Genomic DNA, 27,301 nt, shown 5'->3' on the forward strand with positions numbered 1-27,301 from the left:
AGATAGCACTTATCTAATGAATCAAATGTGCCCAAAGAAGCCGTAGCACAGGTGGTCAAGAACGGGAGTCTTTATATTATGTACAAAACTTTGGTTTCTCTCACTGACAACCTTTTTTTTTCTCAGAGTTTTCTGTTTAAAGACATCTCTCTTCTTGTTATTAGCATGTGGGTATCATATATTATGATGCTACCACAATAAATACTTTATATTTTCTCTTTAAATTAAGCAATCAGATGCTGCTGAAAGTATTGCTGATTATCCTGTTGCTGATTTTAAAGAAGATGGTAGTTGTGCTCACTTAAAACCCTTTAAAAAATAGTAAACCTGAAATCTGTAATAGTAAAACTGAAATTTGAAAACAGTCTGAAATAGGTTATCTTGTTGAGATGAAGACACCCAACACAAAACATCCACGTCCATGTGGCTGAAGTTTGGCAGAATTGTGAGTTGAAAAGGCAGGTCTGTGACAAAAGTGTCAGGCAATACTATTTTAGATGACACCAAATACAAAATTTCCAATCCCTCCTTTACTTATTGCAGTAACTCGTTCTTCTGCATGCACCACATACATGCTTGTATTTGAAGGAACAACCATTTTTGGAAACAATCATTTTATCAGGCTGCCACTGGCAGATTGCAGGTTTTGGATGGGATTATATTTTTTATAATCTGAAATCTAGCCTTTTGACAGTTCTTGTTTCTTTACTGGCATTTTAATTCCTCATTATTCTAATCAGGTTAATGTTTGGTACATGGGTCAGGACTGTATCCAAGGCTGGGATGTTTCCAAGAGAATAAGAGACAGGCTGGGCACCTCAGACTAAAGGAGACAAAGTGCATTCCACATCACTGCTGTGTCCCTGAGCCACCACAGAGTGAAATCATATCAAGGGAGGCTTTAATTCAGATTTACAGTGCCTTTTGTCTCAGCTCTGCCACCTACATATCAATAACACCTTCCCTTTAAACCCACCGTGTTCCATCAATCTTCACTGTCTGCCAAGTTAAGGCTGCAAAGAGTTTCACTTCGGTTCACTGCACTGCAAGTATTAACTCCTGGCAATCAGCAGCACAGCACATTAATTTCACATGTAAAATAAACACTTCACAATACTGGAGAGCTGACATGAAGAGGTAAGTGCCTCTGTTTCTCCTAAAAGCAAGGACCTTATGAAAACAATCCAGCACTTCAGGCTCACAGACACTGGGAATTGGTAAGCCATCAAAAGCAGCTCAGTTAGCCAAGTCCTGAGGCACCGGGGAGCTGAGCCCCAGGTGAAATGCAGAGATCCCAGCAGCTGCCCCAGAACCCCATGAGGAGAACCAGCAGTGCCTGAAGCCTGGAGAAAGAATTTGGCTCCTGGGTAGATCAATCAGGGCAAAGAAACCCTGGACCCCAGGACTGAGCTGTCTCCTGCAGCAAGCAGCAGCACATGTTATATTTATTGCATATAATTAATACATGTAATGTATATACATTATCCTCTACTTATTATATCTGGTATTATAGTAATAATAAATTAAGTTTATTATTTATTTTTAGGTATGGCTCTACCTGACAGCATTCCACAGCTTAACAGGAATTTTCACACATATGCGATGTGCCACATAGATATGACTCTTACTTCCAGACCTCTGGTCTTTACTTGAGAGAAAAAGAAACTGGACTTGTATTTTATTGTTAAAACACTAGGTAAAATTTACTTGGCACACTAAGAATAAACTATAGGTGCTTGTGATTGATATCCCAAACTACTTTAATATTTTTCTCTGAAATAATGATGCTGTACTTCTTTTTTTTTAACCATAAAATGCTATATCCTACTTCCAAAAAAATGTTTTATTGCCAAACAAAACCTGCCAATAATTTTATTGCCAAAAGAACTGAAGCTGAAATCTCAGAAAAGTAAGGTTGAGTAGATTGGCTCTCCTGAGAGACAATTATTTTGGTAATTAAAAAAAGGTCTTTTTTAATGCTTTGCATTGAGAAATTTCAAGAGATTTAAAAGTAGCTTTGCACCTACAGGAAATGTGTCCTGCAACACCCTCTCACCAGTTCCTCTATTATACACTTATAGACACACCTATATCCACACTTACAGAAATGCTGGCTGTGCTCCTAACGAGAAGGCAGTTGTGGAATGGCCATTCACACTGCACTGAAAATGTTCTGTACAGCTTTATTCTGCTTTTTGAAGGAAGACAGGCCTGTGGTTGCACTCTTCTCATCTGCAGCCATCTCATCATTTCCCTGCATCATCCTCTTCCCTCCCCTTTCCCCATCTGTGGTCTCTAAGACATCTGGTAGCTACAGGAGACAGGCCAGCTCAGGTCTGTGCCCTTCCTCCAGAGTAAAGAAAATGCCAGATTTCTTCCAGGCCTGGGAAGAAAGAGCTGAATGCCCAGCCCAGGTGTGCTGCTCCAGGTAAGCTGCAGCAGGTGCTAGTGCAGAGCCAAGCAGGCAGAGGGGAAGGGGAACAAGGGAACTTCAGGGCAATGCCCATAAGGAACAGTTACCTCTCTTTCACTGCTCTGCAATAAAACTCTGGGTTGGGGGTTTTTTTTACCTGAAAAATATCTTTCAGTAAACAAGCATAAGAACAGCTGTTGAGTTACACAAAAATCCTGAAGCAGAGATTTTGTTCTCATGGAATCGCTGCACTGAAAGGCTTCTCAGAGACACACCACAGTTCCAGCTGTTTTGTGTGCAGCCCCTGGTGAAACAGTGGCCAGTACAGCATACACAGGAAACCACGTGAAAGGCAAACAAATATATAATGTATTCCTTCTGTATACCCATTTAATTTCCACAACGGATCATAGTTTGGACTCAGAACTCATACCCAGCTGGTAAACTTGCCTCTAACAGCTTGTGAGGGATATTTCTTATTTTGAATTTAATTGGTTTTTTTCATTTCTTCTTTTCTCCTGTAAGGTCAGTCTTGGCTTATGCCCTGCACTTTTTCAGTCCCCCTTAGCTTTTTGATTAATACAACTGCCCAGGAGAAGCTAACAGCAAAATAATTTCTTCCTTTCTCTGCTGTTATTTTCTTGACCAACACGCTCTACACCTTCATCTTTCCCTTACTTTGCTGATCATCTTTAATTGTCCTGTAATAGTCTCATCCCTCTCTGGACATGACTTCATTGAGTTTTTCAAGGAAAAAACACACAGTCTGTGCTGTATATCCCCCCACTACCAACATTCTCTATTATGGTCACTTTCCTCTACATCTCTTCTTTCAGTCTTCCACCTCAGCCATCTAAAAATAATGAACTACACTCAAAATTCTTAAATTTTACTCAAATAATTCCTTTTAGGCTGGGGTATTCAGATTCTGCATCCCAAATTCTGTACTCAAACATTTGAAGTGTTATTCATCACACTGTAGTATCATTACTGTAATGAATTCAAAGCAGAAAGCAAGACTTAAATCTGAAAGTCTAAACTCATCCATAGCAGCTGACAATATTGTGCCCCTTTTCTTGCTTCAGGCATTTATCTTCTCACTTTTCATCAAACTTGTGGGGGTTTTTTAAAGATTTAATTATCGATCTTTTCTCCCTCGGAGTGAAAATGACAAGAATTGCAGTAACTGTTCTGTCTCTCTCATTTTTTGTTTGTTTATGTCCTTCAGACTGTAAACACTCCAGGCCGGTGTAATCCTTCTTGCAGTGTTGTGGGATAGAGGACACAGGGCTTCTAATCCCCAGAAGAGCACTTATATGGAGAGGAGAATTTTCTTTAACTGGATCCCAATGAATATAAATAGCCTCTGTGTTATTCCTCTCTTTTACACAACGAAATGCAGGGGATGCAATTTTTAGAGATGGAACTTCAATCTGGCAGCAGGGGTAGGAGAAATTCCCTCAAGAGTGGTTCCTCGTGCTGTGGTGCTTCCTCATATTCCACATGTTTCCATTAGATGCTGTTTGGAGTTGCAGCAATTTTAGCTGACAAAATGATAAGGAAAAGTGTCGCATTGCCAGTCTCAGGGTCTGCAGGACTGACCAGGCTCACGTGTTTCTTTGGGAGAGATGGACACACTGAGCTCCCTGCCAGCTCACCCCGGAGTGCTGTCACCAGAGTCCTGTCCCCTCAGCAGGGTCACCATGGTGCACACCGAGTCTGCACTGAGGGGACACACGGCACACCTGGGCACACCGGGGCACACCGGGGCACACCGGGGCACACCTGGAGATCGTCACCACGTCCTCTCTGTGAGGGGTCACACGGGGGACTCTGGCTGGGGACATCGAGGGGACACAGTTTGGGGCACCACAGTATTAAAACAAGACATTCAGCTATTCGAGAGTGTCCAAAGGAGGCCACGAGGGTGGTGAATGAGGGGGATGAGTGAGTGAGTGAGTGGTGAATGAGTGGTTTAGGACACTTGGTCTGTTCAGCCCGCAGGAGACTCTGGGGAGAGCTCATAGCAATCTCCAGCAACCTCATGAGGGGAAACGAGGGGCCAGCGCCGATCAGTGCTCCGTGGTGACAGTGACAGGACCTGAGGGAACGGCAGAGAGCCGAGTCAGGACAGGCTGAGGCTGGTTATCGGGAAAAAGTTGTTCACACAGAGGGTGGGCACTGAACAGGCTCCGCAGGGCAATGGGCACAGCACCGCACAGCACCAAGACAAAGAGGGTTCAGGAAGCGTTTGGAAAACGCTCTCAGACACACGGAGTGATGCTCGGGGTGCAGTGTGGATTGCCGGGAGCTGGGTACGCTCTCAGACACACGGTGTGGTGTGCGGGGCTGGAGCTGGGTTCCATGAGCTCCCTAGGTCCCGTCCTAGTCCACGGCTCCGAGCCTCCTCCGCTCCTGAGGCAGCGCGGGCCGACTACAACTCCCCCCCCCCGCCCTGACTACATATCCCGGCATTCCACGGGGACGTCTCGCTCTCGCGAGAGTGAGGGGCGCCCGGCGGCGCTGTCGCGAGAGCGGCGGGCCCGGAAGCTCCACGTCGGAGATCGGACCGGGCCCGGGCGGCGGCGTCGGGGCAGAACCGGGGACACCGGGGCGGCACCTCGGCACAGCGGGGCCATGGTAAGCGACAGGCGGGGTCCGGGGGGCCCCTCGCTCCCGCTGCAGGAGGGTGACCGTCCCAGCCGGCCCCAGCGGACCGAGGGCTGGAGGGGCCGGGGCCGGGCGCGGTGCTGTGCGCGGCTGTTCCTCAGCCCCCCGAGCGGCTGTAGCGGGGGTCGAGGTGCGTGTCGCACTCACCCCTCGGACAGGCCATTCCCGGCCCTCGGGAGCTGCAGATCCCAGAGGTGGCAGGGATAAGCACGGAATCGAGTGTAGCTGTGCTCGCCTTCGTGGTGTTTGTAGCAGGAGAAATGAGCCCCAAATTCATCTCTACATCCCGTGTCATGTCTGTGGTACAGGTGCTGCATGATAACCAGGTTTTTTTTTTCTCCTCGCGGTGTCTAACATAGGTAACTGCAGGTTTTATTAATACGTGCAGTGTTCTTTGATCAGCCGTTGTGCACTAAATTCTCTGAGATAAAAGCTGCATTAAATGATCTCAAATGAGTGTCTAGATAAATCCATAATGCCTCGAATATATTAGAAAAATCACTTTGTTGGACTTCATGCTTTTTATATACTCTGGCTTTACATTGCCAGTGATGAAAGTGGAAGGTCAGACCCTTCTTTCTAAGGGAAAGACTTTTCCTTTTATCTCAGTTGCTACAAGACAGTGTTCCATTTTAAAACGTAATTTTGGAATTATGAATGGAAGTAAATTTATAATGGGCAAATGTTATGCTCTCTTGTGGTAACTGACTTTTCTTCATGGTTTGTCAGGTGAAGTAGCAGGAAGATTAATTTTGTAACATTTGTATTAGGAGCATGTTCTCTTTGCTTTGCTTTTGTAGTTCAGGGGCACCAGGAAGATGTGCAGTGCTTTTTTTTTTTTTTTTTTTTCTCTTTTGACTCTGCTGGAGATACTTTTTACAGTATAAAGAAATCCTGAATTTCACAGAATTAAATTAAACAGAGCCATTGCCATTGGTGGGGATGTGATGCTTCCTACAAAAACAGATACATGGATGGATAGAAAAGAGTAGTAACCTTCTGTCTGCCTGAACAGCAGGATCAGATCCTTTTATTCTAAGAGTAAACTGCAGCTTTCCTTTCCCCTTTTGTGTGCCAGTTTGCTGTTAAGTCACCTGGTATTCCCAATTGTTTCCCCCAGCCTCTCCGACTGGATATCAAGCGGAAGCTGACCGCCCGCTCTGACCGGGTGAAGAGCGTGGACCTGCATCCCACAGAGCCATGGATGCTGGCCAGCCTCTACAACGGCAGTGTCTGTGTCTGGAACCACGAAACACAGGTGATGGCTTTGGCTCTGCCTTACTGTGGAATGTTCCTAACTGACACGTGTGTGTCTGGTGTTGGAAAACTGAATTTGTACAGAACCTTCAATCTCTGCTGCTAACTGACTGTGCTCTCCTCTGGCTGAGTACAAGAGTCACTGTATCAGTAGACAAGGAAGTGACATATTGGTTGCTGTTAAGAAAGTAGAAAGAGCTAGTTTCAAAATCGGTATTTTTCTCTATGGTGCCATAAACTTGACTGGTTTTATTTTCAGACTCTGGTGAAGAATTTCGAAGTATGTGACCTGCCCGTGAGAGCTGCCAAGTTCGTGGCGAGGAAGAACTGGGTTGTTACTGGAGCTGTAAGCTGTTCTCTTGTGATTTCCTATGCAGCTGCACTTTCTCTGACTAATTTTCATGCCGTTACTTTGTGCATCATGTAATAATCTGATCTGATATGAATTTGTAGAGAAGGGAATACTACACTACAGTTTCCCAGAAGTTTTCTCCTTTAAGGAAGCTTAGAAGCTTAAACTTTTCTTTTCAAAAGAGTGCAAGCTGCTAAGGTGACTGACTCTGCGGGTAATGCCAGGTAGATGGAGTTTAGCTTTTACTGCTAGCTGGAACATACTCACAGTTCTGACTCAGTAACACAGGTGCTACTTTAGCTAAGATGAAACTATTGACAATCCTAGGTAAGGTGAATTAGAAGTTGCTTTCTACTTTTGTTCTTGGTTATATTAAAAATAATTTTTTAGTTTTGCTCATCACTAGAAAAAATGTCTGCTTTAATTCGGTGGATCTACCTTGAGAGGAATAGTTGAATTCTGATTTTGGTAACACATTATTCTTAATGGAGTGAATATTTTTTGCCTGAATTAAGTTAATGCCTAAATATTTTTGTCTCAACTTTCATTTCCTAGTCTTCTGCCCTGTACACAGAGTAAAAATTTATTTTCATTTCATTACCTTATGCTGCCATGACTCAGTTACTTGTTAAAACATGAAAATTTGGTCAAAGTTTTTTCCATTTCATAAATGACTTGGAACAGCAGTGTGTAATTTGTAGCCTTCTGAATCCAAGCATAATTTGTTTTGTTAGCAAGCAAAATTCCTTAAACATTTTATTGTCTTCAATGGTGAAATATTTTTTTCCTAGCTCCTCTGCATTCCATAGAAGTTGCACTGCACAGGAGACTTATTTTCATGTGGCTTTTCCTCCCTTTCCCAGGATGACATGCAGATCAGAGTTTTTAATTACAACACCCTGGAAAGAGTTCACATGTTTGAGGCCCATTCCGACTACATCCGATGCATTGCAGTGCACCCCACGCAGCCCTTCATCCTCACAAGCAGTGGTGAGAGTCCTTTGGGATGTTTAGCTGTTTTCAGGCTCCTGTTTTCTGAGCAGTGAGGGCTTGCAGTTCTCCTTGGCAAGACTCAAGATTCCTTGAGCAAGTAGTCAGTGTGACAGTTATCATTTTGTTGTTTCTTGGTAGATGTATTCATGTTTTTTTTAATGTAATATCAACTGCACTTAGAATTTAAAATATAATGGCTTGTGTTCTTGCCAAAGAAGAGCAGAGAGCCTTCTCTCTTAATATCTGCCAGAGGAAACATTCATATGTGTGCTAATTAGTGTGGCAAACTCTCAAATAACAGCTCAAGTTACGTTTTTTAAAAAATTTCATCGTGGTTTGGACTGTTTTTAGCTGGGAATCTGACTTGAAAGCAACAGACAACTTTCATCTCCCTGTGGTCCTTCTGCAAGGACTCTTAATCCTATAGATGCAAATAGATTATTAGCAGTGCCTCCTTTCCAGCATGTAACATGATGTTCTGGAGGATTATGCAGTTTAAGGAGGTAGTTATCACCCACTGAAGCTTGGTTGTTTGTGTTTTTTTCCAGATGACATGCTGATCAAACTCTGGGACTGGGATAAGAAATGGTCTTGTTCTCAGGTGTTTGAAGGACACACCCATTACGTCATGCAGATTGTCATAAACCCAAAAGACAATAACCAGTTTGCCAGTGCCTCTTTGGATAGGACAATTAAGGTATAGAAACTATATTTGGGGTTTTTAGTCATTAAATGTTTATCAGTGTACACAAACCAACAACCCTGTATGGATGATGGGTCAGTATTCTTAAAAGCAGGTGCAGTAGTAGAATTTTGATTGAACAAAGACCTGGACAGCGGTCCAGGCACCCACTAAGTAATTCAGTAAATTTACCAGATTACCTGTTGTAGTTCTTTAAACTCTTTTAAGTGCTGTATCTCCATTTGGACTGCACAGAAATATGGGAGAGGAGTAATGGTTTTATTGTCAATGAGTGGTTTGGGAGTATTGAAACTGTATAGTGGATAAAGACTAACTGTGCATTAAAAAGAAAAAAACTCAACCCTGGTAAAGATGTCTCTCCCATTACTTTCATGTCCTTGGCTGTCTGTGCATGCAATTGTTTCCAGAGATGCCTTCAGCCTTCTCATGGTCTCATTTGCTGTGCAGCTGCTACTAAATATCTGTGACTACATATTTGCAGCCACTGAGCAGTGACGCCTCCTCACATTTCCTGAACATTATCAGTATATTGGCTGTAAAAAGCCAGTACTGATTTCATATGGCCACAAATGTTGAGATCGGGTATATGTAAATGTTGATTTGGTATGATAAACAGGGGAGAACATTGGTATATCTACACTTGACTTGTTTCATTTTGTATCCTCATTTAACATGAGATTTGATATTTTTTAGTGTAGCTGGGAAAATTAAAATTTAGGACATGGAGGAAACTCATGTATAATAACAATTAATTACTAGTTAATTTTATAAACAGATACTACGTCTTAAAAGCAGTGCTTCATATGGTTTCATGTCCTTAAAGTTTAAAGCAATCGATTTAATTGCTTAGAGTTATGAGCAGAGCATGGGCAATTCAGCATGTTATTTGCGTTTATTGGGGGAAGGACTGGTAGTTTGCTGAGCAGTTGGTGAGGTTTTTCACCTAAGAAAATAACTGTGTCTTTGGAATTCTGTGTTATTTCTCTTTGGACTTGTCAAGTACGTCTGCATACCTGTTGTGTTTGCCAAGGGTGACCTGGCCACAGAAGGTTGCTGAGTACAGGTGGTTGTGTTTTGTTGGTCAGGTGTGGCAGCTTGGGTCATCCTCTCCCAACTTCACCTTGGAAGGCCACGAGAAAGGAGTGAACTGCATTGACTATTACAGTGGTGGGGACAAGCCATACCTCATTTCTGGGGCAGATGACCGCCTGGTGAAGATCTGGGACTACCAGGTGTGTGCTCAGCTCTTCAGGAGCCTTTGTGCTGGCTGCCACATTCGCTATAAAGGCTCTGTTGTTAGATTATTTTCCTGTGATAAATTGATTCCCTGCCTTTTTAGACCTCATGTTTTTGGATTAACCTGTTCCTCTTGTTTTTTTCTTCATTCTTTATAGCTTCACCCCCCTCCTTTTTCATCTGTGCACGTTGTCACAGTCCCATATGTTGCATGCACACACATGCAATGTTTCTACCCCTAAAGAGGGTAGGAACAATGAGGTGCCCTCCTTAAATGCTCCTCAGAAAGTGAGATCTAATCCAGGGCTTCGGTTACGGTGCTGGAGCCTAGACTCCTGAGTTCTTCCTGTGTGCAAGTGTCTGAATGGCCAGAAGGGCAAGACAGAAGTTGAAGCTGGCACTGTTAATTTAAGCACTCGACGCAATCATGAAGATTACACAACAGGGCTTGAGATTTTGCTACCATGTGGAGCTGGAGACACTATACATGCTCCAGTCTTAGTTACCTCAAGCAGGGTAGCCTCTCTTTCACAACTGTGTGAATGAACATGCTTTCCAAAGACCTAAATTAGATCTGTTTTCACCTGTAGTGCAGTGTTTGGTTATTATTTTTTTTGCAGTGAACTCAGCTTTCTATCTTGCTTTAATCTGCTGTGCTATGCAGCTCTGAGAAAGCATATTTTCTAGTCATAAACACATCTGAAAAGAGGGAAATGCCTCTGTCAAAGGAAATAAATATTTTCTTCTGTGCAGGAGGTACAATAGAATATAATCAACAGTTTTTAATAGCTTGGTGCTGTTGTTTGAACGCCTTGCAAATGTAAGAAATCTAGAGAATTTTCAGCTCTATTTTGGATACGGGGGAGATTTTTTTTAAGAAATAAGGGTTAAAGTGTGGCATTGTGTTCTTGCTTTCAGAATAAAACCTGTGTCCAGACACTGGAAGGCCACGCTCAGAACGTGTCATGTGTCAGCTTCCATCCAGAGCTGCCCATCATCATCACTGGCTCTGAAGATGGTAACTTTGGGTTTTCTGGTGTAGAAAGGACAGGAAAAGAACTGAGGGGAGAGCTCTTGCGGTGGTGGGGCTGCCCCCCTCACACTGGGATGAAAGGATCTCTCCCTGTTTCTCCCCAGGCACGGTGCGGATCTGGCACTCCAGCACTTACCGCCTGGAGAGCACCCTGAACTACGGCATGGAGAGGGTGTGGTGTGTGGCCAGCCTGAGGGGCTCCAACAACGTGGCTTTGGGATATGATGAAGGCAGCATTATTGTTAAGGTATAATTCATGGTTTGAAGTGAGAAATTGTGATTCATCGCTGTCCTGTGTGCAGAACAACTGGTTTTTGGATTTGGGATAATAAGTAAAATACTGAAATTTTAGCATTTTAATTGGCATTTTTTGATAGAGATTGGCTATTTCACTTGATATTTTCAACTGAAAAGAAAATCAGTGATGTATTTTTTTTCATAGCCTAACTTCTTACTTACTTTCTAGCTTGGTCGTGAAGAACCTGCCATGTCCATGGATGCAAATGGAAAAATTATTTGGGCTAAACATTCTGAAGTCCAACAAGCTAACTTGAAAGCGATGGGAGATGCTGAAATCAAAGATGGAGAGAGGTTGCCACTGGCTGTGAAGGATATGGGCAGCTGTGAAATCTATCCTCAGACAATCCAGCACAACCCTAATGGACGGTAACACATTCCTTTATCACTTCTCTTGAACTGGTTGGGGTATTTTTGTTAGCAGGCTCCAAGGAAAGGGATCCAAGGTACATGAGCTGCTCAGTGGGGACCAGAAGGAGCATGATTCAGGAAGGAAATTGAGTTCCATGACATTTTAGGAATATATAAAGCTCATGCTTTGTGTTTGCAGTGATTATCTTGGGCATGGGAGCCTTGACCTTTACAGATAACTTGCCTTCTTGCTCCTGCCTGTGGGACTGAACACTGATACCTGACAAGTGCCTCTCTCTCCTGCCCCAGGTTCGTGGTGGTGTGTGGTGATGGTGAATACATCATCTACACAGCCATGGCTCTGAGGAACAAGAGCTTTGGTTCTGCACAGGAGTTCGTTTGGGCACATGACTCTTCAGAGTAAGTCTTGAAAGTTTTTTCCTTTGTATTACATTTGCTGCTGCTACTTTAGTTTTCAGGCCATGAAGACCAAAACATGCACATAAAATAAACTTTCAATAGTTGTCCTGCTTGAAAAGTTTTAGCACTCTACTGGTTTTAGAAGATAACTCAAATGCAGTTGTTTTGTAGCAGCTTATGGTTCAGTAATTCACTACTTCAGAAACTGAATAATGGTTTTGTTTATTTACAATTTTATCTCTATTTAGGTATGCAATCAGGGAGAGCAACAGTGTTGTAAAGATATTTAAAAATTTCAAAGAGAAGAAGTCGTTCAAGCCTGATTTTGGAGCAGAAGGTAAGTACTTCAAAAATAGATATGTTGGTGTGGTTTTTGCACAATGTGGACTTCCTCCACCTTTATTTTCTTGCAGGCATTTATGGTGGCTTTCTGTTGGGAGTCAGATCTGTTAATGGCCTGGCATTCTATGACTGGGACAACACTGAGCTGATTCGCAGGATTGAAATCCAGCCCAAACATGTGAGTTTCTGCATGGGACTGAAGATATTTATCTGTCTGGGTTTACTGATTTATATACATACATATTTTTACTAAACTGATTTTCTTGCATGAAGCAAAGCTATCAATAATAAAGTAATAATTTACCTCAGTCATATAGCAGAAAGGGCAGAAAAATTCCTGTATGTGTTGGCTTCTCTGTCCTAAAGCTTATAGAGTTTGTGTGTTTTACCCTTAATTCCCACACAGTCCTTAGCCTGTGCCACTGTCAATTCTGCTGTCACAGATTTTCTGGTCTGACTCGGGTGAGCTTGTGTGCATTGCTACAGAAGAGTCATTCTTCATTCTCAAGTACCTGTCAGAAAAAGTGGCAGCAGCCCAAGAAACACATGAAGGTGTCACTGAAGATGGAATTGAAGATGCCTTTGAGGTACTTCTATTTAAAAAGTGGAGTAAGATTATGGATGGTAGAAGCAGGAGTGTGCAGCAAACTTAGTCCTTAACACAGACCAGTTTAAATGTTCGTTTCCAGACCATTTTTAGTATCACACATTGTGCATCTGCCTGAGGATCACTTACTCATTTTTTTGGGATTCCTGAGGAGTGTATCGCTGTCTGAATCCCAGCACAACAGACCTTGATGCCTGCATTTCTCTTCATCTGTTCACTGTTATCAGAGAGTTACAGAGATTATTTTTAAAACACACTTCGGGGTCATTGCTTAATTTTTTTTCCCTATAATTTTCAAATTTTAAAATGTTATTCAAGTTTGAGAAGTGAAAAAATGTCCTGCAGTGAAATGTCAGAAATCAAAATTTCAGAAGGAAAGTTACCTTTGATTGTCTTGCTTAATGCTTAAGTTTGGTGCTTGTTTTCTAGATCTGTAATTGGCTTAGTTAAGAATTAGGGCAGCATGTGTGTAAAACTAAATTATCATTTATGTACGTCTAATCTATATCTAAACTTATATTTGCAACTTGCCCAACTATTTAAGTATAGCGTATGGAATTATATTTTAAATTGCAGTAGTCTTCCTGCTACCTTCTAGGTACCTTTTTGTGTATCTAATTAAGTAAAATTTGCTTTGCAGGTTCTTGGTGAGATCCAGGAGATTGTGAAAACCGGTCTGTGGGTGGGTGACTGCTTTATTTACACCAGTTCTGTGAACAGGCTCAACTACTACGTTGGAGGAGAGATTGTCACCATTGCCCATCTGGACAGGTGAGCTGCTGCTTCACTTAAAGTGTTCAAGGTTGTCTCAGAGAAGGGGGTTCAAGGTGAACCCTGGCAGCTGCTGCTGTGCCCTGCTTTAGCACCAGAGGTGGGAACAAGTTGGGTGTTGTGAGGCAGCAGTGCAGTTCTGAGGGATGAACAGTGCTGTGTGAAAGAGTACATCCAGGAAAAGCAGAGTATTTGGTGGGAGTATTCTTGCTAGCAGAAGAACTACTGGAATGTTTTTGTACTGACTGTTTGTGTGGATCTGTTGAAGCTGAGTGCTCTTTGTTTTGTTTCAGAACAATGTATCTCCTGGGGTATATCCCCAAAGACAACAGGCTGTATTTGGGAGATAAAGAGCTAAACATTGTTAGTTACTCTTTGCTGGTCTCGGTGCTCGAATATCAAACTGCTGTGATGAGGAGAGATTTCGGCATGGCTGACAAAGTTCTTCCCACAATCCCGAAAGAACAGAGAACCAGGGTCGCACATTTTCTTGAAAAACAGGCAAGAAAACTACTTCTTAGTTATCCAACTAAATAAACCAGTTTATTCACATGGTTAATTGAGTGTGCTAAACAAAACCCAGTGAGCAGTATTGTGAGCAGTATTATCTGTGAGCAGTAACCTTCTGCTTTTGTTAAAAGTATTTAGGATTACGTCTGACCTGACAAGTCCTAGCTTCACTGTCAGATTTTTATTTTAGGGCTTCAAACAACAAGCTCTTGCAGTATCTACAGATCCAGAGCATCGTTTTGAACTTGCTCTTCAACTTGGAGAATTAAAAATAGCCTATCAGCTTGCAGTAGAAGCAGAGGTAAGTATATAAATTTGGGTGATTCATCCTGGATTCTGAGTATTAGTAGGAGTCTGTAAGAAAAGGCAGTGGTATGCGGGGATGCAGTACAACTCCCTAAACACAACTGAAATGCCTCCAACTCCGTTGATGAAATTCTTCTGCCTGTAATTCAAAGGAATCTAAGCTGTGGGATGGGGACAAAGAATGGTGTCTGCTCAGAAAGCTACAGGAACAACTGGAGAATAAAAAACTTGAGCCCAGAACCAAGCCTTAATCTTCAGTACTTAACAATGAGGAGGAAAGACAGGGCTGAAGCTTTCAGACCTTTGTTCCGACCTTTGTTCCAGCCTTGGCAAACTTGGACTGCTGCACTAAAAAATCTGACAGGCAGTGATTTGTCCCATCATTATCATGCAGAGAATTGATCTCATTAAATCTGTAAAATAATCAAGTTATTTAGAAGGAGTGTTAACTTAGTCACAGACACAAATGCCTTTCAGCGTTCTGAGAGTTAACTTGGGAGCTTGAACAGATTGTTAAATTTCCAGAGGCATGCCTGCTTCTCCCCTCTATGTTTACTGAGAAACTGTTTATTTTATGTAATGTTACAGCTGGGTATGGATCTCTTAACACTCAGTGTCATGCTGCAAATCTGCAATAATCACAGTACCTCAAAGGGAAGACAAGAGTAGTCAGGGGATACAGCACCTTCACAAGTCAACTTAGATTTTTATACTGAGTGCTCTGAAAAACTTTTAAATGCTGTTCAGAAATGTGAGTGGTTTGGTTTTTTTCTTTCCCTCCCTCTCCCCTTTTTGTACAATCAGTCAGAACAGAAGTGGAAGCAGCTTGCAGAGCTTGCCATCAGTAAATGCCAGTTTGGCTTAGCCCAGGAGTGTCTCCACCATGCCCAGGACTATGGAGGGCTGCTGCTCCTAGCCACAGCTTCAGGGAATGCCAGCATGGTGAACAAGTTGGCTGAAGGTGCAGAAAAGGATGGCAAGAATAATGTGGCATTTATGAGCTACTTCCTGCAGGGAAAGTAAGTGGCAAAGGAGCTTCTGATTGTTCTGCTCTGTTTTCTCAAGTGCTGAGACCCTCAGGTTCTTCAAATGGTTAACTACAGCTAACTGAAAACTTCATGGAGAAAGATGGGCATCAGTGCTTCTCAGAAAAGCTCATTCTGTGATGGCTGCTAGATTTAAAATCTGAAATGAAAGCACCTTAAATTAATGGAGTAGAATAAACAGCTATTCTAATACCATAATTTATTAAGTTTACTGGTTAAAATCACATCTTGAAATCTTTTAGGCTTGATTCATGTTTGGAACTCCTGATCAAAACTGGGCGTCTCCCTGAAGCTGCTTTCCTTGCACGGACGTATTTGCCAAGCCAAGTTTCAAGGTAATTTCGAAGCATATGCAGAGCATGAGTTGTGTTTTCTGAATGAGCTGTCTGTAACAAATTTGGTTTGCATCTTCAGGGTTGTTAAACTCTGGCGAGAGAACCTCTCTAAAGTCAATCAAAAAGCTGCTGAGTCCCTTGCTGATCCTACAGAATATGAAAATCTTTTCCCTGGATTAAAGGAAGCTTTTGTTGCTGAAGAGTACGTTAAGCAAAGTCTTGCTGACTTGAGGCCAGCCAGGGAATACCCCCTTGTCACTGTAAGTAGAAGGTTTTACTGTCTGTAGGAGAAAAACATTTGGTGCTGTGTAAAATCAGCTCTAAGCAACTCAGTGCAGTACTTAAATGTGTCTGGTTTTTGTGGGGTTTTTTGTTTTTTTACTTTTAGCCAAATGAAGAAAGAAATTTACTTGAAGAAGCAAAAGGATTTGAGCCCTCTGGAATTGTAACATCTCAGGTCAGTGAATGATGAATCTAAGGGAGAACTTTGCTATCTTACAGTAACATCTACCATGGAAAATATTTCACCAGTAATGGACAAATTATTGCTTTTATTACCTTGACTGGAAGTGCTGCAGTTGGCTTCATGTGCTTTTGCCTCAGATTCTTCTTAACCTACATCTGTACCTACTAACAGCTTCTTGACTGTGAAATTATTTGTGTGCTTCCTTACCTTGGGTCACCCTTTGTACTGTAATTGTAGAGTCTTTCCACTGAATTGGTCCTACAGAAAAACAGCTCCAGTTGTATTTACAAACACTGCCTCGACTGCAGCTGGTTATCTAAAAGCTCAGTAGCTGGAAATAGAAACCCTTGCCTCTTAGAGCAGTGCTAAAAGCTCTGTGTTCTTTGCTGGTGTGCTGCTCTGTAACTAACATAACTAACTGGAATGTGATTCGGGTACTTGAACATAGATTCTTAAGGGACAGAAAATAGGGCAAGTACAAAGTATAAGCATACAGATTGAAACAAACACTTGAAGCTTTTCAGAGCCTTATGAGAAGGTGACAACTTATAATTTTGCACAAATCCAATACACTTTACATTTGTATGTGAAAATTATGCGAGCGTTTCTTAAAGGCAGTGATGCTGGCACAACTCTTTGAGGCTATAAACATCTAAAATCCATACTGGAAACTGAAGGAGAAACAGAAAAGCTACAACTCTCTATTCTCTGTACATTTTTCCTCATAGGAGATGCACTACAAAACAGTTTTGAACATCCCTGACAATGCAGAGAATTTAGGTTACTTTCAAGACTCTGTAGGTACTCTTTGCCTCTAGTGCATCAAATGAAATACCATTAAAGCAAGATCAAACATGTCTGCACATTTGTTAAAGATGATAAACAACACTGTCGGGGCTACCTATGGAAACAAATGAGAACTAGCTTGCCACAGAAGCTGAAAACAAGACCTCAGCATCTCTGCATTCAGCTTGTGATTGCATAGAAGCCCTAAACCCCAGTTATCTCTTACAGCTGAGGCTGAATATGGGACATTTTGTAGGAGAGATTGATTTGTAATTAAATACAGTTAATTGAATAGTACCATTGCTTCAGTAATAGTACTGACTGATGAGTTACCTTAATGTAAAACTTGTGCAACAGTGAAACAAGATGAAGAGTTAAAGAATACAAGCCCAGCAACTACTAAACTTACTTAAGACTTACTAGTAACTTACTAAAATTTACTAATATTTGCTGTCAGTCTCAACTAACTTAGTCTCTCCTGCTGAGGGGGTTCAAATATATATGTTTCAAATATACTGGGGAGGGAAATAGTCACCAGTGGAGTGAGGACTAGAATCCTTTCTGACAGTGAAGATGTGGCTCAAGAAAAACTGAGGGAAGCTGAAAGAACCACTGGGAAAGGGGCATTAGAGGTCTGCTGTTGTCTACCTGCTTTTGTTGAACAAATTTAAATTGGAAAAAAAACCTAAAGGAATTTTTTTTGACATTAGAAAAAGGCTGAAGAACCAGTTCCCTCTCCTAAGCAAGAAGTCATGAAGACAGTTGTGCAGAATTCTGATAACCTTCCAGCAAGAGATCAAAAGGTACCCAAACAGTTTTATGAGGGGAAGTACAAGCATTCAATTCATTTTACATTAAAGACTTTATTGAGTGTGATTTAACCAAGCTACTGCAAACCTGACTTTGGGAGTCCCAGAACAGTTTTCAGAGCCCTGCCTCATGAGTGCAGACACTGCACAGTAACGGCCCAGTTCAGCAGGTTGGGGGGTGACGGGGGAGTTCAAACCCAGCTGCTCAGAACATAGTAAAAAGCTGGAGTGGTGGAAGAGGTTTCCTCAGCAAGCAGGCAGCTGCTCTCCAGCTTCCTTTAGCACTCATGTTCCTCATGAGGCCTTGGCTGGGGCCAGAGCGCAGTTCCATCCCATAAGCTGCCTCACGTGTAACCACAGTGGTATCCCACTCATCCAGTCTTTTCTCTCCCTAGACACTGCTGGACTTGGAAGATGACTTAGATAACTTGGATCTGGAGGATATTGATACCACAGATATCAATCTGGATGAAGAGATCTTAGATGAATGAACATCCTATTTTTAGATGACCAAATCAGGAAATAAGTGGGTCAAAACCCAGAGGAATAAAGTTCTGTGGACTACGTGCTCCAAGTTATTTTGATTTTTATATCACAAGTGGACCATGTACATGTGGAAGGAAGTATAGAGCCAGCAACTGTACAAAGAGAATCAGCTTCCAATGTGTTGAAATTCAAGATGTAGGCCTGCTCCAGAACATACTAAAAAATGTTTTCATTTATCAAGCAATTCAATAAATCCTTTTAAACATTCTGCTCCTCAGTTCTCCATTTACTAGTAATATTTAGTAAGACTAGAATTCTTAAGAATAACCCAGCTTCCGTAGTGCATATTCCAAATCTACTAAACAGGAGTACAGTAGCTGAAAAACAGTATTTTAACCTGATTTTTCTCAGCACCTACAGTGAGGTATATGGTTATGTTTTCACTGTGCTGCCATCTAGCACTAGTAACCATCAGCATCAGCTCAGTTACTCGTTCAGACACCACTTCTAGCTAAAAGTTCCAACCGGTGATACAGCTTAAGGGTTAGAGGTGGTGTTTGTTACACCCCTTCCTAAATGAAGCTGTCCAGATGAATTGTGGGCAATTCCTTAGATTCAAGATGTAACAATAAAAAACCTGAACTCGAGGTACAGTGTCAGCAAAAACAATTATGGTTGTTTTAAGTTCACTTAGAGAGCTTTTCAAAACAAACTGCTGTAGTGATTCATAATGTATTTCAGTAAGAAAAATACATTCTATAGCAATCATTTTCAAGTATTTATTGTGGAATTCTGTACAGAAAAAGTTTATAAACAGGCTTAAAACTTCTGATGAGCTGAGGTTTACTTCATGAAGCTGAAGCCATTGCTTCTTCATAAGCCTGCAGGGCCAGCTGGATATAACCTTCTCTCTGCGATTCAGTTTTCACAAATACCTGCAGCCATGGCAGGAGAGAGGTTAATGTAACAGTAGAGCCATCATGGCAGTGCCAAATCAGCCACCCACAACTGAAATCCTGCTGCAGCTATACATACAAACAATTTAACAAAAACCCCAGCGTGGCATGTACAACAGTTCTGGTTAAGTGTCTGCTTCCTAAGGTAAGGAGAAATTCAACTGCTAGATGGGGTTCTGCTGGTTAGAAGCTCTCCTGCAGGTTAAGTAGTTTAAAGCAGAAAAGCTTACCTTGATCAGATCAACTCCTTGAAGTTTTCCTTCTTTAGCTTTCTTTGCTGACTGACATTCAGGGTGAAGCATATGATACAGTGTAATTAAACTTGTAGCATCCTCCAGCCTAAAGAAACAAAAACTCATATGAGCAATTCCTTTCTCTTCAGAGTATTTATTTACAGAGAGTGTATTTTGTGATGTCCTTTGCACACCACAGGCTGTCAAACTGCTGGTTCCACTGGTTATCCAGTCCCCAGAATACACAGGCAAGTACGTGCATCTATCCCTCCTGCTGGCCTGCTCAGCAGTAATACAGCCAACATCCCTCTGAAAATACAATTAATTTCTAATAATGAGTGTTTAGTGGTACTTTCTAACACAGACTGCAATGACCAGTATGTTTTACAGAAGTAGCATTAGAAATCCTGTGGCACACAGCTCTCAGCTGAATTCAAAACTACTGAAGTGTGTGGCAGGGAAAGACATTCCAAATTCTGCTCATTTAAATTGGCCAGATACATGAATTTTCCCTTTACCAATCTGATTCTAAACCAGGAACCTTCCTGATTTCTCCATATGCTCAGGTTTAAAAGCAAGATCTGACTACCTGTTCCAAGTTTCTAACTGAAACAGCAGGAAATAAATGCCACCATCACTGCAACTTGGAGTTCTGATTGTACAAATTTTTCCCAGCTCTAGTGACATTTTGAACTACTGAATATTGTTCACTTCAGGGAACTTAGAATAAATTTAGCGCCATATTTTATAGAAATGCACTCATTTAAAATGAAACCTTATCTACGTGTTCCTAAACTACTTAAGAATTGCTCTAAAGCCCAGAGTGTATCAACCTTATAAGCCAAAACTGAGCTCACTATGGAAATGTCAGGCTTTAAAATCAGCAGTGCTCAGAGCTGGAAGTGTTCTGACAATTACATGGGAAACAAAAATAAAAACTCCAAAAATACAGAATTTCTGCTAAATTCTGCAGAAACCTTTATATACCCTACAACTTCATGGACTGTTACTAGTGCTCCTGTACAGCTAACAGTACCTATACAGCTAACAGTTAAAGCTGTAGTAAAGCTAAAACATCATGCAAATGAAAACTTTCCTGTATCTGACAGAAATACTGTTTTTATTGTCAAACAGCAGTACTTGTTCTAAGACTAAGCAGGATTACCAAGTGACAGACTTACAGGTCTCTGTTGATCATGTCTATGAGTAAGCCATCTGTCTTCTTCCTGCTGACCAGGTACCACACCATGCCCCCAAAGTGCCTGGTTGAGCGCAGCAGGTCATACTTGGCGTGCTTCTCAATGTCCTCATAGGCGCGGTGGTGAACCTGCACACGCAGGGGTTTGTTTCATTGCAGAAATGGAGCCTGGTGACAGCTTTCCCCCTGTACCTCCCAGAGTTTTTAATCCTTTTCATTTCCATAAGGTGCAGGAGTAAGCCACATGCTGAACCATATACCTGTTATAATTCAGGGTAACACTGGGCTAGCCCAGTCCTTGGTACTTGGCCATAGACATCCGTATGGAAAAGGGAAGCTAAATCCTGTCTCTGTCCTGAACTTGTGGGGAGTAGGGGAGGGAGGGACATAAGCTCTGAACCTTCACTGCACTGCTGTCAAGCTGCATCTGTTCTTTCAGGAGAAAAATGCTAGAGCAAAGAGGTGAAACTTAACTTAGAAAAAAAAGCTACTTGAGAAGTCACCTAATACAAGTTCAAATTTCTCAAATCACTGAGATTACAGTTTAAAGAGAAGTAAACATTTTAAAAGTAAGTGTAGACTAACATTTACCAGCAGCTATAGCTACTAATTTTATTCTGCTAGAACTACACTTTTGTAGCTGGTCTTTGTCAAAAATAATACTTTGTGCAGAGTGCTGTTTCTCAAAATGCCCTCTGTCACTTCTCTAGCTGGTCCTGCCAGCTCCTAAGCCAGCAGTCAGTGTGATTTCAGCAGCACAACTCTGTTCAGAGCCCCTGATAGGTGTTACCATCAATTCTGCTTTGATGCCAAAAGTACCTGAATAAAGACTATTTTTGTATGTGCAGCATCTTTCTAGGCTGGTGAAAATTACTTGTGCAAAATCCTATTTCACTGTTCTGCATAAAAATAAACCCCCAAACTCATCACAAGGATAATCTATATGGGAATATTAGAGCACATATGACCAATACCTCTGCTCCCTAGATAAATATTTATGTGTACAAAATAAACCCTACAATTCTCCACTAGTATATATATTTTTTTTTTAATTAGAAAAACGGAAAGTGAACTCACTCTGATATAGTCAGGTGAATCTGGCTCAAACTGAGCAATGCACATGTTCAGGACATCTTCATGACGATCTTGCTGAAATACAGTCTGAAACAACAGTTCAGATTCAGGGGCAGATTGTGTAATCACACCATCCCAAATCTCCAAAATCAAAACAGCAGCCACAAAATGCTGTTCCGGACAACACTTAAAATGAATATCCCCTTCATGAAAAGACAAAATAGACAGAAGTACTGTAATTGCCTTGATGACATTATATTAATGTTTCTTGATTTTTGATTCTGAAACACCAGTTCACATTTCCAGATTAAATGTACAATTGTTTCTAGTATGACAATATTTACACCTACCCAGGATTTACCTGGCCCTAACCTGGAACTTTGTTTCAAGTATTTTAACAAAGTTACAACAGAATTCAAGCACCTAAACACACCCATGCAGAACGGCTTATTCCAAGTTACTCTGCCCAAAGAGCAGAGTTTCACTATCAGACTGCAATGAAGTAAAAGTGCTCAGTTTCAAAGTCAGGAAGAGCTTACCCCAAGGTTCTCATCCTTGAATAACGTGGGGGGAATCACCCTGCGCCCTTCCTTTGGGAAGAATATCTGGATCATCCTGTCTCGTTCCTCCCAGGTGGCTTTGCGTAACACCCCATTTGGTTCTCTAACTACAATGAAACGTTCCTGGAAAGGAGGTAAAAACCAAACATTGTCTAAAGCCTTTTCTCTTCATAGCCAGAACCATCCTGAAACAACCCTCATTTGTAAAAGTCCTTCTACTCCTAACTGACTGTTACCACGTGCCAGATCTACCAGTTCTGCCTTGCTTCCTGCTGAATAAGTGCTGCTTTTGCACCTCAGTTTTACTGTCTGACAGCTGTGCACGTGCCTGCACTGAAAACTACAGCTCTAGGAAGTTCAAAGATAACATAACTCACACCCAAACAGGGAGTTAACCTGATTTTATCATTTGATAACCCATACAAAATTAGTGTGATATATGTCCTAAAGTTAATTCGTGTTAAAAGATATAAGATGTAATTCACCCCCTGTAAAGATAAGTTTTACTTCTAATCAAATATACTACAGGTTAACTGAGACGAAAGCTGCACGGAGAGGGGTACAAGGAATTTCTTTTGCCAGAAATTACACAAGAGGGACACAAGAAACTATGCTAAGAATTACACAAAAAGGGACACGAGGATATCTGCCGGGAATCGTTAAAAGGAGAACAAAGACAACGGAAAAGGGAGATGGAGAACCCGGAGAACCAAATGATTACATCAGATCGATATCTCATCCGTCTCCTCTCGACATTAACATCTCTACACAGCACCTGGACACAACAATCAAAGACATTGTCTTCCCGGGAGAATCTATTCAAAACATCAGAACCCAAACATGATTATCTAATGAAGCTGCCTCAGAAGAGGGAACCTTGGAGTCCCAATTTTCTCTCAGCAATCCAGTGTATAAAAAGAGACAGCTCCAAGCCGGAAATGTGAACTTGGGGGGTGACACACTGACTGAGTGTGTTACCGCGTTCACCCAGCGCCGATCCCCGGCTCGACGCTGTCCTTTTAATTGTGGCTATCAGAGACTGTTATTTTGTCTCTCAATAAAATTCTAAAATTTTGATTTATAGAATTTGGTCTATCGTATTTATTACATTAGGAATGCACATGTCATGCACTTTTGTACCTTCTCCCCAGAGGTAGGTACTAGAATCGAGTAAGGGCAAGTGCAAGGCAAAAAATACAACAAATTAAACAGTATACTCAGATCTGTTCACAAGCATAATTGCTTTAGAGTGGCAAATGGGAAAGGTTATTTAACAAGGAAGTTTTCAATATGGTGCAGCAGGAGAATAATGCAGGTTTCCTGGAGAAAGCTCTCAGATAGAGTAACAGATGGAAGACTGGGCAGTTCGTCATAGGATCATCACTATATGCACGTTTGAACCATGAAGGCTTCTCGGAATCATAACTTTGTTAAGAATTCTTCTCACCTCTTTTTACTGGTAAAGTCAAGATTTTTTCATTATGCAAAAGAAACTTTATCCCTATACTTTCCAATTTCATAAGACAACTATTTCTTTATAGCTTTCCTGGGAATTCACTCATCATTTCCACAACTTTCTACCAGATCTTTGCGAGTATGGAGTAGTTCCATCTTACAAAAGAATCCAATCCTACAGAAAGCTTCTAGGAGCATGGAAGAACTCAGCACTCCTAGCATATCAAAAGCACCTGCTTATAAAAGAATTAACTACCTACCACACAGCTTTCCCTGTGCCTGCTCTTGAGTAGCAGAATGTAATTGATGATTATCAGCTGGAAGCAAGTACTTAGAAATACATTTTTTCTCTACTGCTTTGTACCAGACTGAATTTTCAGCTCCTCAGCCCTTTTGCAAACTGATCCATCTACATTTTCATTAAAGTTTATTTTGAGAGCAAATTAAAACTGCTGATCACGTTACTTACACGATGTGGAATGGAATAACTTAAATCTGTAAACACATATTTTGCAGTTTCAGTTCCTTCAAGGACTTTGTCTTCTGCTAAGACATCATCAATTGGCTCTCGTTCATTCAAAACAGGGGGCATGATTAGTTTTGTTTTAGCTTCCTCAATGGCTTTTCTTGTGGCCTTGTAGGGGAAAAAAAAAGTAGTTTAATTTTACAATTAAAAACATCCTACTGGAAAAATAACATACAATCTGGGGACAACTATTTTCATTTAGAGAAGCCTTTTTTTTTCCTTCCACGGCTGAGAAAAAATGAGACACCAGTTCCACTGGTAGGTGCATTTCACATAAACAATTTACCACTACTAAAACCTGGACAAAATGTTGGAGGAAGTTACAAAACTACAACGGACAAATTATTGCAAACACCAAGTTTATTTCAGGTGTTTTTCCATGGTAAATTTCCCCCAAAGCATAAACCACAACCAGCACTTTGTATATAGCTTTAATTGTGGCTACAGCAGAACTGGCTTAAGTCAGGTCCCTCTGTCATCCTGAATGAACTCAGACCAGAGGGGAGAGGAGGAAAAAAAAGTACTCAAAGGATTCCCAGGGCTATAACTTAGTATCAGATTAAGGTATTTGACAGAGTTAGAAAGCGTAACATTTCAATAAAGAGAAACAGTCACTTAAGAGATCATATTTCCTTCCATATTCCATCAAAATCGCACAAAACTGGACAAACCAAGCTATTCCAAGTGAAGAAACACTGATTTAGGGAATAATCTGAAACGAAGTAAAGAAACCAGAATGTTTTCAAACGCAGCAGTAAGGAAGGCAGAAATATGGGCTATTACAGGCATTTTGCTAAATCCAACACTTACTTCCAAAGGAAGCAGAGCAGCCTACCTCTTCCAGCTGAGCTTCAGTCATCAGCTTGTATTGGGGCGGCTTGAGGCCCTTTTTCACAGGCCGGAACACCTTGTGCAGGTCGAGTCCCGTCATTTTGTAAAGCAGCGTCTGAACCGCTTCGTCCGTGAAGGCGGGCTTGGGCTGGGCGGCCTTTCCCTCTGCGGGAGGGGGCACACGCTGTTACCCGGGGGCTGCGGGGACGGCCGCCGTCACCCCTTGCCCTCACGGCTCCTCCCGCCCGGCCGGGCCCTCCGCCGCCCCACACCCGCACCCCTCCCCACGGGGACCGCAGCCGCCCACCACCACCGCCACGCGGGGCGGCTGAACGCCGAGGCCGGGGCAGCCGGGAGCGCTCTGGGGTCCCCCCTCGCCCCCTCGCGTACCGCCCGCGTCCGCCGCCAGCGCCCGCCGCGCGGGGAGCGCCCACAGCGCCCGCAGCCGCGCGGGCAGCGCCGCCGAGCCCCGCGCCCCCAGCGCCGCCATCTTCCCTCCCGCCCCTTCCCGCCCCGCGGCGCGCCGGGAAACGGAGTCACGGAGCCGCGGGATGGCCCGAGCGGGCAGGGAGCCGCCGGGACCAGCCAGTCCCACTCCTCCCGGCCCTGCACGGCAGTCACACCCTGTGCCGAGAGTCACACCGTGGGCCAAGAGTCGCACCCTGGGCCTGAAAGCGTTGTCCAAATACTTCTTGAACTCATTCGGGCTTGGTGCTGTGAACACTGTCCTACAGGAGCCTGTTCCAGGACCCAGTCACTCTGCGTGACAAACCTTTTCTTGACATCCAACCTAAATCTCCCCTGACAGCTTCAGGCCGTTCCCTCGGGTCCTGTCGCCGGTCGCCAGAGACCAGAGATCAGTGCCTGCCCCTCGCTTCCCGTCATGAGGAAGCTGTAGATTGTTGTGAGGTCTCCGCTGAGCCTCCTCCCGGCGTAGGGGAGTCACGCCGTAACCCGTCACTTTCCCCGAGGGAAAGGGCAAGAACACTGCTGCTCGAAGCGCTCCCAGCGCGTTCATGCCTTTAAAGCGCTGCTGAGGGCCTGGAGCCCATTCTGCGGCTGTGGCACAGCTCCGGCAGGAGCGCGGGGTGCCCGGCTCCCTCAGCCACCCAGGGCACGGAGCAGGGCTGCGGGTTCCCTTCCTTAGCGGGGAGTCTCCGTAGCAGGGGAAACGGGGGAACTGAGGCCGCCGTGCGGGACTGAAGCGCCGTTGACCTGCGAGCGCCGCGAGTCCGGAGAAGCGCGGGCGGCAGCGGGCGGCAGCGGGCGCGCCGCACCGGCGGCTGCCCGCAGAGAGGGGCGGCTCCCGGCCCCTCCCCAGAGGGAGAAACGCGCTGGGAATTCGCAGGTTAAACCCCACCTGTCTCTGTCTGTGCTACTCCGGCCCTGCGTGGTGCCCCGAGGCACCTGTGCTGGGCGGGACACTGGCCTCGTCAGCGGCTTCTCTGCCGCGGGTGGTGAGGAATTGCTGCCCTTGTGTTCGGGGTGCTTTAACGCTTTTGCAAAGGAAGGAAAGTATACAGCTGCACGTAACTATAAAACCAAAATTAGCTTTATACTCAATAATTGCGACGTATCGGCTCTAATGTCTGTGAAGAGGGGGTATTGACTTCTTATAACTGGGCATGTTTCAGGAGGTTGAAAGTTTATTATGACTTGAAGTTTATTTATTCTACTTGGTCTGTATCTCTTGTGTTGTGAATTTCAATCGTACAGACTGTGCTTAGGGGGGTGTGAAACAGAATTTGATCTTAAAGATCTCTTCCAATCTTGATTATTCTATGATTCTCTTATCAGCAGGCAAGTCTCTGTCCGAAAGCCCGGAATGCCTCAGGTTCCAGAATGTCCAAAGCCATCCATCAGTGCAAGCTGGCTCATGACTTCCCATTGAAACAGGAGAGTTTTCATCTCCAGGAGGGGCGACACAAGCAGTGCGCTTATGTTCTGTAGATTTCCAGTTGTTTTAAACTTTAGAGGGTTGTTCATTGCTTTGCCAGATCAAAGTCTAAGTTATTCTACTTTTGAAAATGATGGTTGAAGTATGGGAGAAAATGAAGGCTTTTTAGCATATATTGGTTTTAGTTAGAATAAAGTTAAGTATCAACTAAAAAATGTATTTGTTTCTTATACTTGATCTTTTTTTGTACTGGGGAGTACTCGTTTTTCTCAACCTTATATCCAAACACATGGTCTGGGTTGAATTTAATATTCAGGCTTTTCAATATCCTGGCCTTGTCAGGAAGGTTGCAGGAGGATATGTTCTTCTCATATTTACCTTG

The 27,301-nt window shown here is 42.8% G+C and overlaps 2 protein-coding genes across 6 annotated transcripts; one reads left to right on the plus strand and one right to left on the minus strand.

Annotated features, from left to right (window-relative positions):
- The first annotated feature begins 4,946 nt into the window (after positions 1-4,946).
- COPB2 (COPI coat complex subunit beta 2) lies at positions 4,947-18,459 on the plus strand. Its single transcript, XM_040073854.2, has 22 exons — positions 4,947-5,053; positions 6,204-6,341; positions 6,600-6,686; positions 7,556-7,682; positions 8,234-8,382; positions 9,474-9,620; positions 10,543-10,642; positions 10,762-10,904; positions 11,124-11,323; positions 11,615-11,725; positions 11,974-12,062; positions 12,139-12,245; positions 12,511-12,654; positions 13,315-13,445; positions 13,739-13,946; positions 14,146-14,256; positions 15,066-15,280; positions 15,550-15,642; positions 15,722-15,902; positions 16,031-16,099; positions 17,605-17,697; positions 18,099-18,459. The coding sequence occupies exons 1-22, from the start codon at positions 5,051-5,053 to the stop codon at positions 18,192-18,194; spliced, it is 2,742 nt and encodes a 913-aa protein (XP_039929788.1). The 5' UTR covers positions 4,947-5,050; the 3' UTR covers positions 18,195-18,459.
- Positions 18,460-18,954: 495 nt separating this feature from the next.
- Positions 18,955-26,403, minus strand: MRPS22 (mitochondrial ribosomal protein S22). Of its 5 annotated transcripts, none has more exons than XM_040073859.2 (8): positions 26,383-26,403; positions 25,027-25,187; positions 24,135-24,299; positions 22,190-22,333; positions 21,654-21,737; positions 20,560-20,705; positions 19,376-19,484; positions 18,955-19,124 (listed from the first exon to the last, which is right to left on the minus strand). In XM_040073859.2, exons 2-8 carry the CDS (start codon positions 25,120-25,122, stop codon positions 19,038-19,040), a joined length of 831 nt encoding a protein of 276 aa, XP_039929793.1. In that variant the 5' UTR covers positions 25,123-25,187; positions 26,383-26,403; the 3' UTR covers positions 18,955-19,037. The 5 variants fall into 5 exon arrangements, with proteins under 5 accessions (XP_039929793.1, XP_039929790.1, XP_039929791.1 ...); XM_040073856.2 differs by lacking the exon at positions 26,383-26,403 and adding an exon at positions 25,795-26,190; XM_040073857.2 differs by lacking the exon at positions 26,383-26,403 and adding an exon at positions 25,684-25,824.
- Between the last annotated feature and the right edge of the window lie 898 nt (positions 26,404-27,301).

The sequence above is a fragment of the Hirundo rustica genome, chromosome 10 (genome assembly GCF_015227805.2).
Source record: "Hirundo rustica isolate bHirRus1 chromosome 10, bHirRus1.pri.v3, whole genome shotgun sequence".
NCBI lineage: Eukaryota > Metazoa > Chordata > Aves > Passeriformes > Hirundinidae > Hirundo > Hirundo rustica.